Source organism: Nelumbo lutea, chromosome 8, assembly GCF_056320005.1.
Source record: "Nelumbo lutea isolate HS-2025 chromosome 8, American lotus-T2T, whole genome shotgun sequence".
In the NCBI taxonomy this organism is placed as follows: Eukaryota; Viridiplantae; Streptophyta; class Magnoliopsida; order Proteales; family Nelumbonaceae; genus Nelumbo; species Nelumbo lutea.
Genome location: NC_142691.1, coordinates 43952035 through 43964488, shown reverse-complemented (window position 1 = coordinate 43964488; position 12454 = coordinate 43952035). Strand labels below are relative to the sequence as shown.

The window sequence follows — 12454 nt, the reverse complement described above, 5'->3', positions numbered from 1 at the left end:
TGTTGATGTAATGCATTAATTTTACTTCACTTCAGCCTTTTTGACTTGCTTTGTTTAAGAAGAGTAAGGAGAATTATTCTTTGAAAATTGTCTAACAAAATAAATTAGTGAAGAGTAAAGTTGAAACTTTAAATTGTATATGATAATACATTAACAATGATAAGGCTATTTTGGTAATTACAATCTCTTTGTTGCCAAAAAGTCAAGGGAAAGGTGATTTTGGTACTTTTTTTTTTCAAAACTATAGGGGAGGCGATTGTCAAGGTCAAAACACATAGGTGGTTTATAAAATTGTTATTGGATGTTTTTTTATAATTTTACCTAATAATAAAAGTAATAATAAACCAATAAAAACTAATAAAAAATATATTAAAAAAATTAATTAAAAATATCATTAAAATAAAAAATAATAAAAATTTATCTGAAAAATAGGAAATTGGCCACTCCCACAAAAGCACAAATTAGATTATTATTGGTTAAACTAGACATTAACCCAAAAAGTAGTACTAGAATTTAACTTAGATGGGTACTTAATTGGAAATGTCACATCCATCCTTAGTTTTATTTATAAATAAATTGAAATGTATATATAGATAAAGCTAATGTATTTTATGCTATTTAAATGGAGTAAGGGAGATCTAAAGAGATTTGGCATAAGTTATCGAAGGAGAGAGATTATTAAAAGAGTTAATATGAAAGTGAAGAGAATCAGAGAAATGTTGTCAAAAAAACCAGAAGATAGATGCCTTTGAGAAGAAAGGCGGATTAGGTTGGGAAACTGCTAAATTACTCCGGACCCCTTCCTGAAGAAAGTTGCGGTTCACTGGCTCTGAATTCTTCTACTAACCCATTGCACTTCTGCACAATGTGATACGGGCTGGCTTGCGTGTTGCTAAAGGGCATCTCATTTCTGGGTTTCCACAGAAGCCGGTACATGTAGGCTATGAATGTCAAAAAGGATACGGGTTTCTTCGTCTGACAGCTCTCATATGCTTGAACTCGATCTGAGTGCTTCCTATCTTTCAGTTCAAGACTTCTAGTAATAAGAAGAAGCTCGGAATAGTACCAGCAATGGCGATGCTCAAACCCATCTCTTTCACCATCAGTTCCAAGAGAACCGGAAGGAGGAACCCTGACGACCCATCTCAAGGTGGACTTTTCAAACTAGTCTGCAATTCGTATTCTTGCAACAAGTCCAATTTACCTTCTTCTGAAGCTTCAGTTGGAGCTCTAAGACTGGTACATGAATTCAACCCGAAGATTCCCCTAGAAGAAGCTGTTACTCCTCCTAGTTCGTGGTATACGGATCCCTCGTTCCTTGAATTGGAACTCGATCGTGTATTTTATCGAGGTTGGCAGGCTGTAGGTAATTGATATATCTTCTCTGTTTGGATTGATGTGTTTCTCATTGCTTAAAAAATTCCCTCATCGCTTTTCAGTGTTACAATTGCATATATTAAGATAACATTTCATGAATTTAATTCTTGAACTCGAAACTCTCTGTGGAAGCAAACTGGTGTTGATAGTTGAGGATAGTTGCTTGTTAAATGTTGTCCACTATAAGAGTTTAATACCGTTTGACAAATTGGAAGGGATCTTTGTAATGAATGTTGCCAGTGTCAAAGTTTTCATTTAGTTGATGGGTTTTCTGACAGTAAATAATATAACTTTTAATTATATCCAATTGGTGGGGATAAGTGGCTAATGGATTGGATTTGGGTTAAGATTTTATAGTTTCTGATAAGGAGCCTGTGATTTTGATTTTATCTCCACAGTAGTACAGATTTTACCTTTTACAGAGATGGTATGTTTCTTGAAAATTAATGGTGGTACGTTTCCTTGGTATTTTCTATGATTGTCAGGAGTCACTGAACAAATTAAAAATCCACATGACTTTTTTACTGGAAGGTACGTTTATCTTTCCACTTACCTCTGATCTGTTGTACCACTTCCATGCTCAATTACTGGAGACTGTTAATTTTTTAAGTTACCTTTTCATGAATGCTTTGTTACTACTACCACAGCTAAGATAATGACACCTGCAGATTAGGAAGTATTGAATTTGTGATCTGTCGAGATGGTAATGGGAAACTTCATGCTTTTCACAATGTCTGTCGGCATCATGCATCTCTTCTTGTGTCTGGCAGTGGGCAAAGATCATGCTTTGTGTGCCCTTATCATGTGAGTGCCTATGCTCAAACTATTTTGGTGCCATCATTTCATAGCATATATTGCTTTATATCTCTTTGATGTAATAGTTTAGTTCTTGTTATCAACTTAAAAGTTCTGTATTTGGTATTTGGTAATACTGGAAGCATTTTGTTTTTTAATTGGAAATGGCAACTTCATTAATGAAAATTCAGATTACAGCTGTCAACCCCTAGTATAGCGAGTTGAAACAAAAATGCAGCTGAATTACAACACTTCCCAAAACATATTCCGCCCTAACAGTCCGTTGTTTTTCCAAGGTATCCACTAGTCCATTTGCTGATCTTCTTGTCCACTTAAAGCATGCATCAATCTCTCTTGTCAGGCTGATAATTTCCCTTATCAACTGTCTATATGTCCAGGCTCCCAAACTGCCTGACTGCATCCATCCAAATACCAATTTCGAATCCCCTTCTATTTTGATTTGTTGTAGTCCCAATTGCTTGGTGTATCTTACACTTTGAAGTAATGCCATGACCTCTGCTCTCAAAGAATTTCCCACTCCTATTGGGCCTGAGAACAATGCAAGTATTCTGCCTTCTCCATCTCTGAATACACCCCCTATACCTGAGGGTCCTATACCATCAAAGTTCAACTTCACCCTATGTTGTATTGGTGGGGACCAAAGTTCTTGTACCACATGCTTGTGAGAAGTCATATTTGCTACAATACCCCAATTTCTATAAATATCTTCAGCTGGGGTGCCTTTAAACACATCAATTGTTTTCAACTAGTATCACTCCTACAAATTCCTCCTTGGGTCTAACCACACTTAAAAATCCTGCTGTTTCTTTCCTCCCAAACTGACTAAAGCACCACTGCTCTTGTAGCTCTCCACATAATTCTTCCTTGCTTCTTCAATTGCTTGAAAAATGTTGGGTCAAAGAGGCCTACCACATCCGGGGGAGGGGTCCACTTGCAACCAAAGAGAGGAGAGAACCAAGACTAAATGAAGGACACAAAAGGACAGGGGATTAATAAATGTGTAATTGTCTCACTAGATCCCAAGCATAGTTTTCAAGGCGGCAAGGCGAGGCTAGGCGACAGGTGGTGCCTTGTTGCCTGGTCGCCTAGGCGGTGGATTTTTTTTTCACGTAAAAAACATATATCCTAGGGTAGTTCCTTAGGTTCCATAACCATATTTCCTTAATAATTATCCATAATTTTCATAAGAAAAGTATAAACTTCAGGCTTAAGTATAGAAATCAAATATTCATGAGAATAAAAAGAAGAAAGAAAAGAAACTTAAAAAAACATAGGGGTTGAACCCCTATTTTTGTTATAGGAAAAGAAGAAAAGAAGACAAAATTTCAAGTTCTTCCTTCCTTACTGGTTTAGGTCTTGAAGTCTTTGAGGGTTGAATACAACAGTTAACAATGTTTGTGTTGATTAAATCCCAACAAATAAGAAAATAATAAAAAGAAATTAGTATAGAAACAAACAAACTGAATATTTAAGTTTAATAATTCTATTTCTATTTTATAATTGTATAATCTCAAAAAATTATGAATATAAAAGTATTTTATAACACAACACACAAAACTGCTTGGCGATTAGGTGAGGCAAGCCTCCAAGGACGCCTTGTTGCCTAGGCTTCACCTTAACAACTATGATCCCAAGCAAAGACTACAAACATGGGGTGAAAGGCACATGTTTGGCCTTTTTCTTTGTAGCAAATCCTGGGTATTGATTTTTTGGAGTGCCACCTCCCAGTAGAAAGCCCTAATTTTTGAAGGCATGGGGCTATACCGAACCTCCTTTGTTGTTAAATTCCTAGTAAGGTAAGATGATTGAAGGACATTAAAGAAAGATGAATAGGTGAAAAAACCAGAAGGCGAAGGTTTCCAAATTCTGCTGTCCAAGCTAGATGGGTCTAGGTAGTTAGTCCCCAACAGAGCAACAAGTTCATCAACCATCCCCATTTCTGACACCCTTAACCCTCTCCTCAACCCCAAATCCCACGAGTTATTAGTGAAAACCAAAGAGGTCACTTTTCTTTTTTTTTTTTTTGTTCTCTTGAGATGGAGTAAATGGAAGGGAACCTATAGCTAAGGGAACTCTCTCCAACCCAAGTGTCTTCCTAGAGCAACACTTTGTTACCTGCACAGACATCATATTTGATAAAAGGAAGCATAATGGGCAATAGACTATGAGTAACTTTCTAGGGAGAACAAGGAGAAGCCCTAGGGTCGAGACCTGCATTTCAACCATTGTCTGCCGATCCATGGATGGAGACTGCTGTTGGAATAGGACAGACTTCGGTAATATCGGAAGCATCATTGATGCATAACATCATTTCACTTATTTTTAATAAAATTTTTCTTTTTTACTCTTCAAAAAATATTTTAATTTTACTATTTTATTTCACTTTTTAGTCACTAATCTTCATTTCTATCTAATTCATTCCATGAATTATTTTTTAAGAATTAAAAGGGTTTTTTTGATAGCTATTTAATTCATTTTTTTAATTTCTATTTTTTAAGTACAAATATATGAAACAATATTGGATCAAATCCAATATTTACCCTCTAACTTGCAAAGATTCCTTTAGTGGCTAGATTATATAAGAAAATCATTTAATACATACTTATTATTGGCACTACGTATGCGAGTGTCTAACTATATATCCCTAAGATTTGATTCAGCATAAAAGGCTTGAAACAAGGAGGAGTTCAGATTTCCACTCTTCTAGCTAGACTGCATCCAGAATTTGACCAGCATATCAAATTATGGGTTTGAATTAGGTTTTTACATGGTTTGAATTCCCTAAATATCATAACTTTCTCAAAATTTTGAGATTTCTATTTGTTTCATGGTGGGATTCAAACTGGGTGCTCATGGTTGTTGTGAGCGTATCAACTAATTGATCTAGAGTCTCACCTCAAAATTGTAATAGTCTTACTGACTGCGGGGATGCGTTCAGGAAGAAAATGCAGTTACAAGGGAATTATTGCACCAGAGTTTGAATATCTCTCTATTGTGTATGTTCTGATTATTTTTTCCCATGTAAGAGTTGAAATGGTATTTTCTTATCATATGCAGGGATGGACCTATGCTTTAAATGGAGTACTTTTGAAGGCTACAAGAATATCAGGATTAAAGAACTTTGCCATAAATGTATGGTAGTTTGTCTTGGATCTCTTGGTAGCCAATGAATTGCGATTAGCTTTATCCTAAAACATGTTCTGAATGGGGATAGTCTTTGATGCCTTTTCTTTTCCTTTCCTGCGCCATTGAGAGTAGGAGTTTGGGCTTATTCCATTGAAAGTAACAACGTGGGGGCCTTTTGTGCTTATCAATCTGGACAAGGAGATACAACCTCAACAGGAAGATGACAGCAAGATGGTGGAAAATGAATGGTTTGGTAGCTGTTCAGACATATTGAGTACCAATGGAGTTGATTCTTCACTAAGTTATGTCTGTAGGCGTGAATATATCATTGAATGTAACTGGAAGGTGTGGTCCTATAATATATGAATTTCATATGAAATGCATATACAAGTTTCTTTTAATTGGAATATTCAGTCCAACTGTTTCTTTATTATATGGTTCTCTTCATGTGTGTACATTTCTGAACATCATAATGTTCACTCATTTCTTTATGCAGGTATTCTGTGACAACTACTTAGATGGTGGTTATCATGTGCCATATGTGCACAAGGATCTTGCATCTGGTCTTAAGCTCGAGTCCTATTCTACCACAGTATGTTCACTATTTAGATTTCTTTTCTGTTAAAGAAACCTGAACAGTTTCTTACATATCCAAAACCAGAAGTAAAAGTGGTTCACTACACTATTTTTATATGCCTTCAGGTGTAGACAAAGATCTTGCATGGTCATAAACATGATTGTGCTTGTTGTTGTTTAGCTTTATTTTCTATTATAGAAACAAGGACAATTTCTTAGATATCTAGAAATTGTGGATATTCTCTATAGTAGGTTCCTGTTATATGAACTACATCAATCTTTTGTATCTATAACTTTTGAGGTCCCAATATCTGACAAATAGCTTGTGGTAAAATAGATACTTGAGAAGGCTAGCATCCAACAATGTGAAAGTTGTGTAGAAGGAGGAGATGATTTTGACCGGCTTGGATCAAAAGCCCTATATGCTTTCATTTACCCAAATTTCATGATCAACAGGTGATTGTTTCATGTGGTACACTTGGTTTATTTGTTATTTCTGTAAACCAATCATGACAATTTTTGTCCCTAATTTACTTAAGAACTTTTTTATTGTAAGGTATGGCCCTTGGATGGATACAAACCTAGTACTTCCATTGGGATATCGTAAATGTCAAGTGATATTTGATTATTTCCTTGAATCTTCTCTGAAGGTAATTTGCTTCTTTCTGCTTCTAAAAAACATTAGAATTGGAATACATCTAGAAGTCATGTCACTGTTGTTTCAAATTATGTCTCCACTTCATGCAACTATTACAGCAAAAAGTATGTGCATAATTTCATATTAATGTAAATGGAAATACATGTATATTAGTTTTGTAGTTTATTGCAATACATTTTTGTACTTTAAATGACTATACTTGTGGTGCTTTCTGTAATCTGAAAGAGCTTTTATATCATGCATATTTGGTGAAAATGATTCTATTGTTTTCCTATAAGCTGCATTCAGAAATAATCTTGAATCAAAACTTTCAGAGTTTAAGTGTTTGTTAGGTATTGCAACCTGTTTATGGCCTCTCTGGTGCAGTTCAAGACAACGTTTTCAATGTGCTAAGTTGAGGCAAGCAACAGCTGACCTCCTGGTCACTTAGAGCATGCCCAGTCATTGCATAAGCGGCGATTATTTTATTTTTATTTTTATTTTTTTTCACATAAAAATTTGGGTGTCTGTTATATTGAGACAACGCCATCTAGCCTATGAGAAACCAGTGAACCGATCTCTATTCCACTAGTACATATAGTGAGGATGTGTATATGCGTGGGTTACTGTTTTCAATAAAAAGACAGAAGAAAATAAGTATATCAGGGGATGGGGCCCTTGCTATTTTGAAACGTGAGCAAAATGAAAGGGCTAATCCCTTGTTCTGCTAACCATTAGAGTGGACTGATTACAGAGGGTTTAGAAGAAGGGGCAAAGCCTATTTTTTAGGTCTTTAAGTTGAAATTTGGTCATTTATGATGCCCTTCTACACCATTTTATCTCATTATACGATATTAATATTGGTTTAGCTGCACGATACCTAAAACTAGTACACCTTCTATATGGAAACAGCAAGGTCCTGGCAAAACACCTTAGGCATTTCCTTGACAACTATTCTCCTACATATCTTCTAGTGTTTCTAACCTATTGAACCTCATTTTTCCACAAAGTTGTGTGAAAAAGCAGGACTGAGTCTGTAGCTAGGGACTCATCAAATTGTGTGGGTCCCAGTGTTACATTGACATGGACATGGGAATAAGATATCTTTTAGTAAGTTGGACTCCAAAGGTCGAAAATATTCAACACTAGGTGGAGCCATGAAAATCAAATGCAATTTTAAGGTTCTAATTAAAGGAGAAGAGTATGGAGGTTTGCATTATCTTGTTGGGAGTATTGTGATTCCCAATATCTCAATGCTTGGAAATTGGGTGTAAATGGTAATTCCTACTAGGGGAGGGGATCAAAGTCCCTCTATGGAGTTTACTATTTGGATTATATTAGGTCAGCCACGCTTCTGCATGGGCCCGGTTTATAGAATCAAGTATGGTCAAGAGAAGGTGATTTGGTTATCTGTAGCTTGTGGTAGCGTATCAAGGCTACTGGATTGTTTGTGGGTTAATAGACAAGTGGAGATGATTAATGAATGATAAGGAATGACCTTTAAGGTGCCTTGAAAACAAACCAAGGTAGATACTGTTAAAGTTTCTCTTGTTTTGTACAACTTCTGAAAAAAGAAAGCAGCAGTTTTATGGGGTTTAAAAGGTAGTTAATTAGAATGAGAATAGTGTTCTATATAAGGCAGGCCAAAAATGGCAGTGGTGGAGGGTCTTGTATGATGGTTGTGTGAGGGTATTTCCTACAAGGAGGTTATTAGAGTTGGCCAAGTAGGGGTAACTTAGTCTTTTTCATTTTACTTTAAGTGTGACTTGGCAATACTGTTTTAATTTAAATTTCTTGTACCATACTTAAGTAGGAGCATATCTGACTTTGTACCCTTAATGAATATAATAAAATGTTATGTTCGACTAGGGGGGTTTACTCTCGCTAGTTCGACAAATTTCTCCTTTGTCCTCCTCTCTTCTTCTATTCTTCTTCTTCTTCTTCTTCTTCTTCTTCGTCTTCTTCTTCTCTCTATCTCTGAACAGAACTGAAAGAATGGTAGGATCCATCTAATGGACGCCATAAAGGTTGCGGAATGGGTGGGCGAATTTCAAAAATTTCCTACCTTCTCCCAACTGGGAATCATATTCCCTAAATTTAGAATACAATATTCAAGGATCCTACTTGAACCATAATCAAACCAGATCTGTACCAAAAGACAAATGGGAGGAATATACCTGATCCGGAGAATCACTATCTCCCAAAGTTGGTGTTCACGCCCAAAGAATGCTCCAAGATCCGTTCCTGCTGAAGATGACACAGCTGTGGATGGAACAGAACCAGCAGAGTGCGTCCTACACACTGGATCCTTCACAAGAATCCTCTGGAAGTACTAAACACTGAATCTTTTTCAGTCTTTCTTACAAGACTGATGTCAAGAACAGATTTCTTGACTTTCTTTTTCTGCAAAGATCTAATCTTGCAAAAACAGATGGTGGCGGCAGGAGGAGAACTCCAAAAGCGAAAAAGCTGAACTGCTTCTTCTTTCTTTTTCTGGAGTATGAGATCTGATCTCAATTCGCAGGAACCTTTCTTGCGATTTCTCTCTTGATTCGAAATCTGTTGTATTTCTCTCCCTTTTGGTTAGGGTTTCTCCTCCTTTCTTCTTGATTAAGAAACCTCCTAATTAGGAGTTATCCCAATCCAAATCAGTATTTGGATAGGGGATAATCTTAATCCTATCTGCAGATAAAGTTAGCTTACTCCTGATCTTATCAGGAGGTTACCAGATTCAAATATAATTTGAATTTGGTCTCCAAGAGTGGATAAGGCTAAAGGCCCAATCCTTTTACTAACATTAATCTCAGATTCGCCCCAAGGATGGGTGATCATATCAGCCCACCTCGAAATGGGCTTCTGGCCCATTAAGTGTTCAGTGTCTAATTACTTTGCAATCTGCTGCCCAGTTGGGCTTCTTTGTATGGCGTGGGACCCAAGCATTGATCTACACACCAGCCACATGGGTTCGGCCCTGCCTTTAATACAAGGCCCAGCCGAATTCACTGAAAAACTCAATGAACCCCTCGAGTCCATCATATGGACCCAATGGGCCCAACACTTACATTAAGTGGTCCCTGGGCCAAGCCATCTTATAAAAACCCAGGGATTGTGGGCAGGTGCAAGATTAGCCCATCAGGTATTATCCTCAATGGTCTTACACTTAACCTCTCAGCCCTTAATGATCAAGCACTGCCCGACAAGAGAGGACCTCTCCCTCGGCTGCAAGGAACAGTGCCGCACTCTCCTCTCACATGGATCCCGGGAATTAAAACCATTTGCAAACAATTTGAAACCGTACATATATATATATATATATATATATATATATATATATATAAAAATATATTAATTTTGCAAAACAAAATTCCAACGATTGAAATCAACTGCCGGCAGTTTGGTTTCCATCAGAGAGAGTGCATTCCCGATCATTACCCTTTGTCCGACAAAGTGGCTGGTTCTGTCACTATGATCACCCACTCAGATGAATTCTCAAACTGCCCCAACATACCCAGGTTTTGATCCCCGCTAAGGATCTCACTGATTGGCATATCAAAGGCAGCCTGATCCAACACCTAGTGAAGTGTCATAATCGAGTCTAGGGGTTAGGTGTAACTTTCCAGTTTTGCCCATCTATCTCCAAGGTCCAGGGAAATACTGGAAATCTGGCCCGGTTCAAGGATTCAAGTAATCCCACACTACATGTGCCTCGGGTCTTACCCTGGTGGCTGAGACAGGCCATCCCAACACTTTGTGGCACACCAGTATCAGCCTTGGCAGGATAAATCTCCCCAGACTTATCCAACGGCTGTGAACATTTAAAACTAACACGAGTCTCTATAAATGTCCAGTTTTAGGGTTTTACACAGAATTAAACCAAACAACATGAATCAAACATGCACTTTATTCATTTCCACTAAATAACAAAAGTACATCAAATCGGATTGAAGCTAAGGGCATACAAAAACTGTCTAACAAGAACTTGTTTGAACCATCAAAACATGGTATCAGAGCAATAAATACGAAAAAAGGAAGGCTATCTCAAAGTTTCTGGACCTGCGATCTCTCTTATTTTTTTCTCCTTTTTTCTGGGCTACGATCTGGGTTACACCAAGTAGAAGGCTGCGGCAACCTTTTTGGTGATTCTAGGACTGCCATAATCTCCATTACACAGGTGTTGGGAAGGTGCAGCAGCTCTAGGTTGGTGATTCTAAGATTTCTGTCACCGTGAGTGACAGCCCTAGTGTTTGTGTGGTCATGTGTATGGTGGTTCAGACCCTCTACTGAGCAGTTTCAAGAGGGTTTTCTTCCTTTTTTGTTGCAGTTATGGTGGTTGGCTATCAATAATGGTGTGATGAATATATATTTTTTTGAAGATGGCCGAATGGGTCTGAATGTCTGATGGTGGTAGTATTTTTTTAGTGGCTGGCTGAAAGAGTGCCGTAAGGTGATGTGTAGACTGCAGCAGATAATTTTCTTTGGAAATCTCCAAGGTTTGATGATTGGGAACAAGAGGATGCCCAAATCATGACGTGGTTATGGAACAATATGGAATCCAAGATGAGTGCAAACTTTATGTTCTTAGATGCAGCCAAGGAAATATGGGAACATGCAAAGAAACTTTATTTTGGACAGGACAATACTATGAGAGTATATTAGCTTTATCAGGAGTACTATTATTTACAACAAGGAAATCAAACCCTTGAAGAGTACTATACTAGTATGAGGAACCTCAGGAATGAACTTAATGTCTATCACCCCCTCACTTCAGATGTCAAAATTCAACAACGGGAGCAACTTGATGTAACCTGGTTTTTGGTAGGGCTGAAATCAGAATATGAACCAGTTAGAGCACAAATATTGGGAGGTTATGCTCTTCCTACACTTGAGGAAGTATTTGCTTGGGTCCGTAGGATTTCCCTGGGACCCATAGAGTACCACAACTTTTGACAAGTCAATGTTGTAGCTAGAGGAGGTGGATGTGAAAGTAGAGGGGGAGGACATGCATTTCAAGGAGGCCATGGTAGTCCTATTTTTGATCGTGGTGGTGGAAGTGGTGGAGGTCATGACTCAAGGGGAGGCTGTGGTAGAGGAAGAGGGCACACTACTAGGAAGTGTACACATTGTGGTAGGGAAGGGCATTCAATTAATTTCTACTATGATCTACATTGGCCCACCTTCCAAATGGGATAACCATGTAGTAGTTGGTAGTGCTGATGTGAGTGATAATCAATAGACAGATCAAACACATTCTACATCTACACGTGCTTCTGGGAAGGAGATGATGAGTGTACCACGAGATGAGTATGAGAGGTTCCTTCAGGCTGCTTCACAACAGAACACTGCTACCCTTGCTCATTCAGGTATGGCTTATTTGGCATCCAAACCTTCTCATTGGATCATTGATTTTAGAGCCTCTGATCACATGACCGGGACTTCAGGTGTGTTCTCTTCCCTCTTTGAAACTTCCACATCCCAAATAGTTACCCTAGCCAATGGTTCTTCTTCTCCCATTTGTGGTGCTGGTAATGTTGATACTGCATCACTTTCTTTATCCTTTGTTCTATATGTGCCTAAATTTCCATTCAGCCTTATGTCTATTAGTAAATTAACTAAGGTCCTTCATTGTTCTTTTACTTTTTACCCTTCATCTTGTGTTTTTCAGGATCTCAAGATGGGGAAGAAGATTGGTGGAGGGCATGAAGCTAGTGGATTGTATTATCTTGACGGTGGTGGATCTTCAGTTGCGCTTCAGACTTCTCTAACTCCTCTCCAATGGCACTGCTGGTTGGGACATCCATCTCTCAAAGCTCTGAAACTACTAGTTCCTTCTTTGAGTCATTTGTCTTCTTTGTAGTGTGAGTCATGTCAGTATGGGAAACACCACCGTGTTTCCTTTAGTCCTAGGGTTGATAGCCGTATGTT

General features: G+C 37.8%; 1 protein-coding gene across 3 annotated transcripts in view; it reads left to right on the top strand.

Moving 5' to 3' along the window:
- Positions 1 to 601: 601 nt before the first annotated feature.
- Positions 602 to 12454, top strand: part of LOC148843944 (choline monooxygenase, putative (CMO-like)) — a 30843-nt gene continuing 18990 nt past the window's right edge. For all 3 annotated transcript variants that reach the window (XM_088958618.1, XM_088958617.1, XM_088958616.1), the window contains exons 1-8: positions 602 to 1366; positions 1863 to 1908; positions 2046 to 2181; positions 5251 to 5325; positions 5452 to 5664; positions 5816 to 5911; positions 6233 to 6351; positions 6452 to 6545. In XM_088958618.1, coding sequence (XP_088814744.1) covers positions 1072 to 1366; positions 1863 to 1908; positions 2046 to 2181; positions 5251 to 5325; positions 5452 to 5664; positions 5816 to 5911; positions 6233 to 6351; positions 6452 to 6545 — 1074 coding nt within the window. In that variant the 5' untranslated portion in view covers positions 602 to 1071. The remainder of the gene's footprint in view (positions 1367 to 1862; positions 1909 to 2045; positions 2182 to 5250; positions 5326 to 5451; positions 5665 to 5815; positions 5912 to 6232; positions 6352 to 6451; positions 6546 to 12454) is intronic.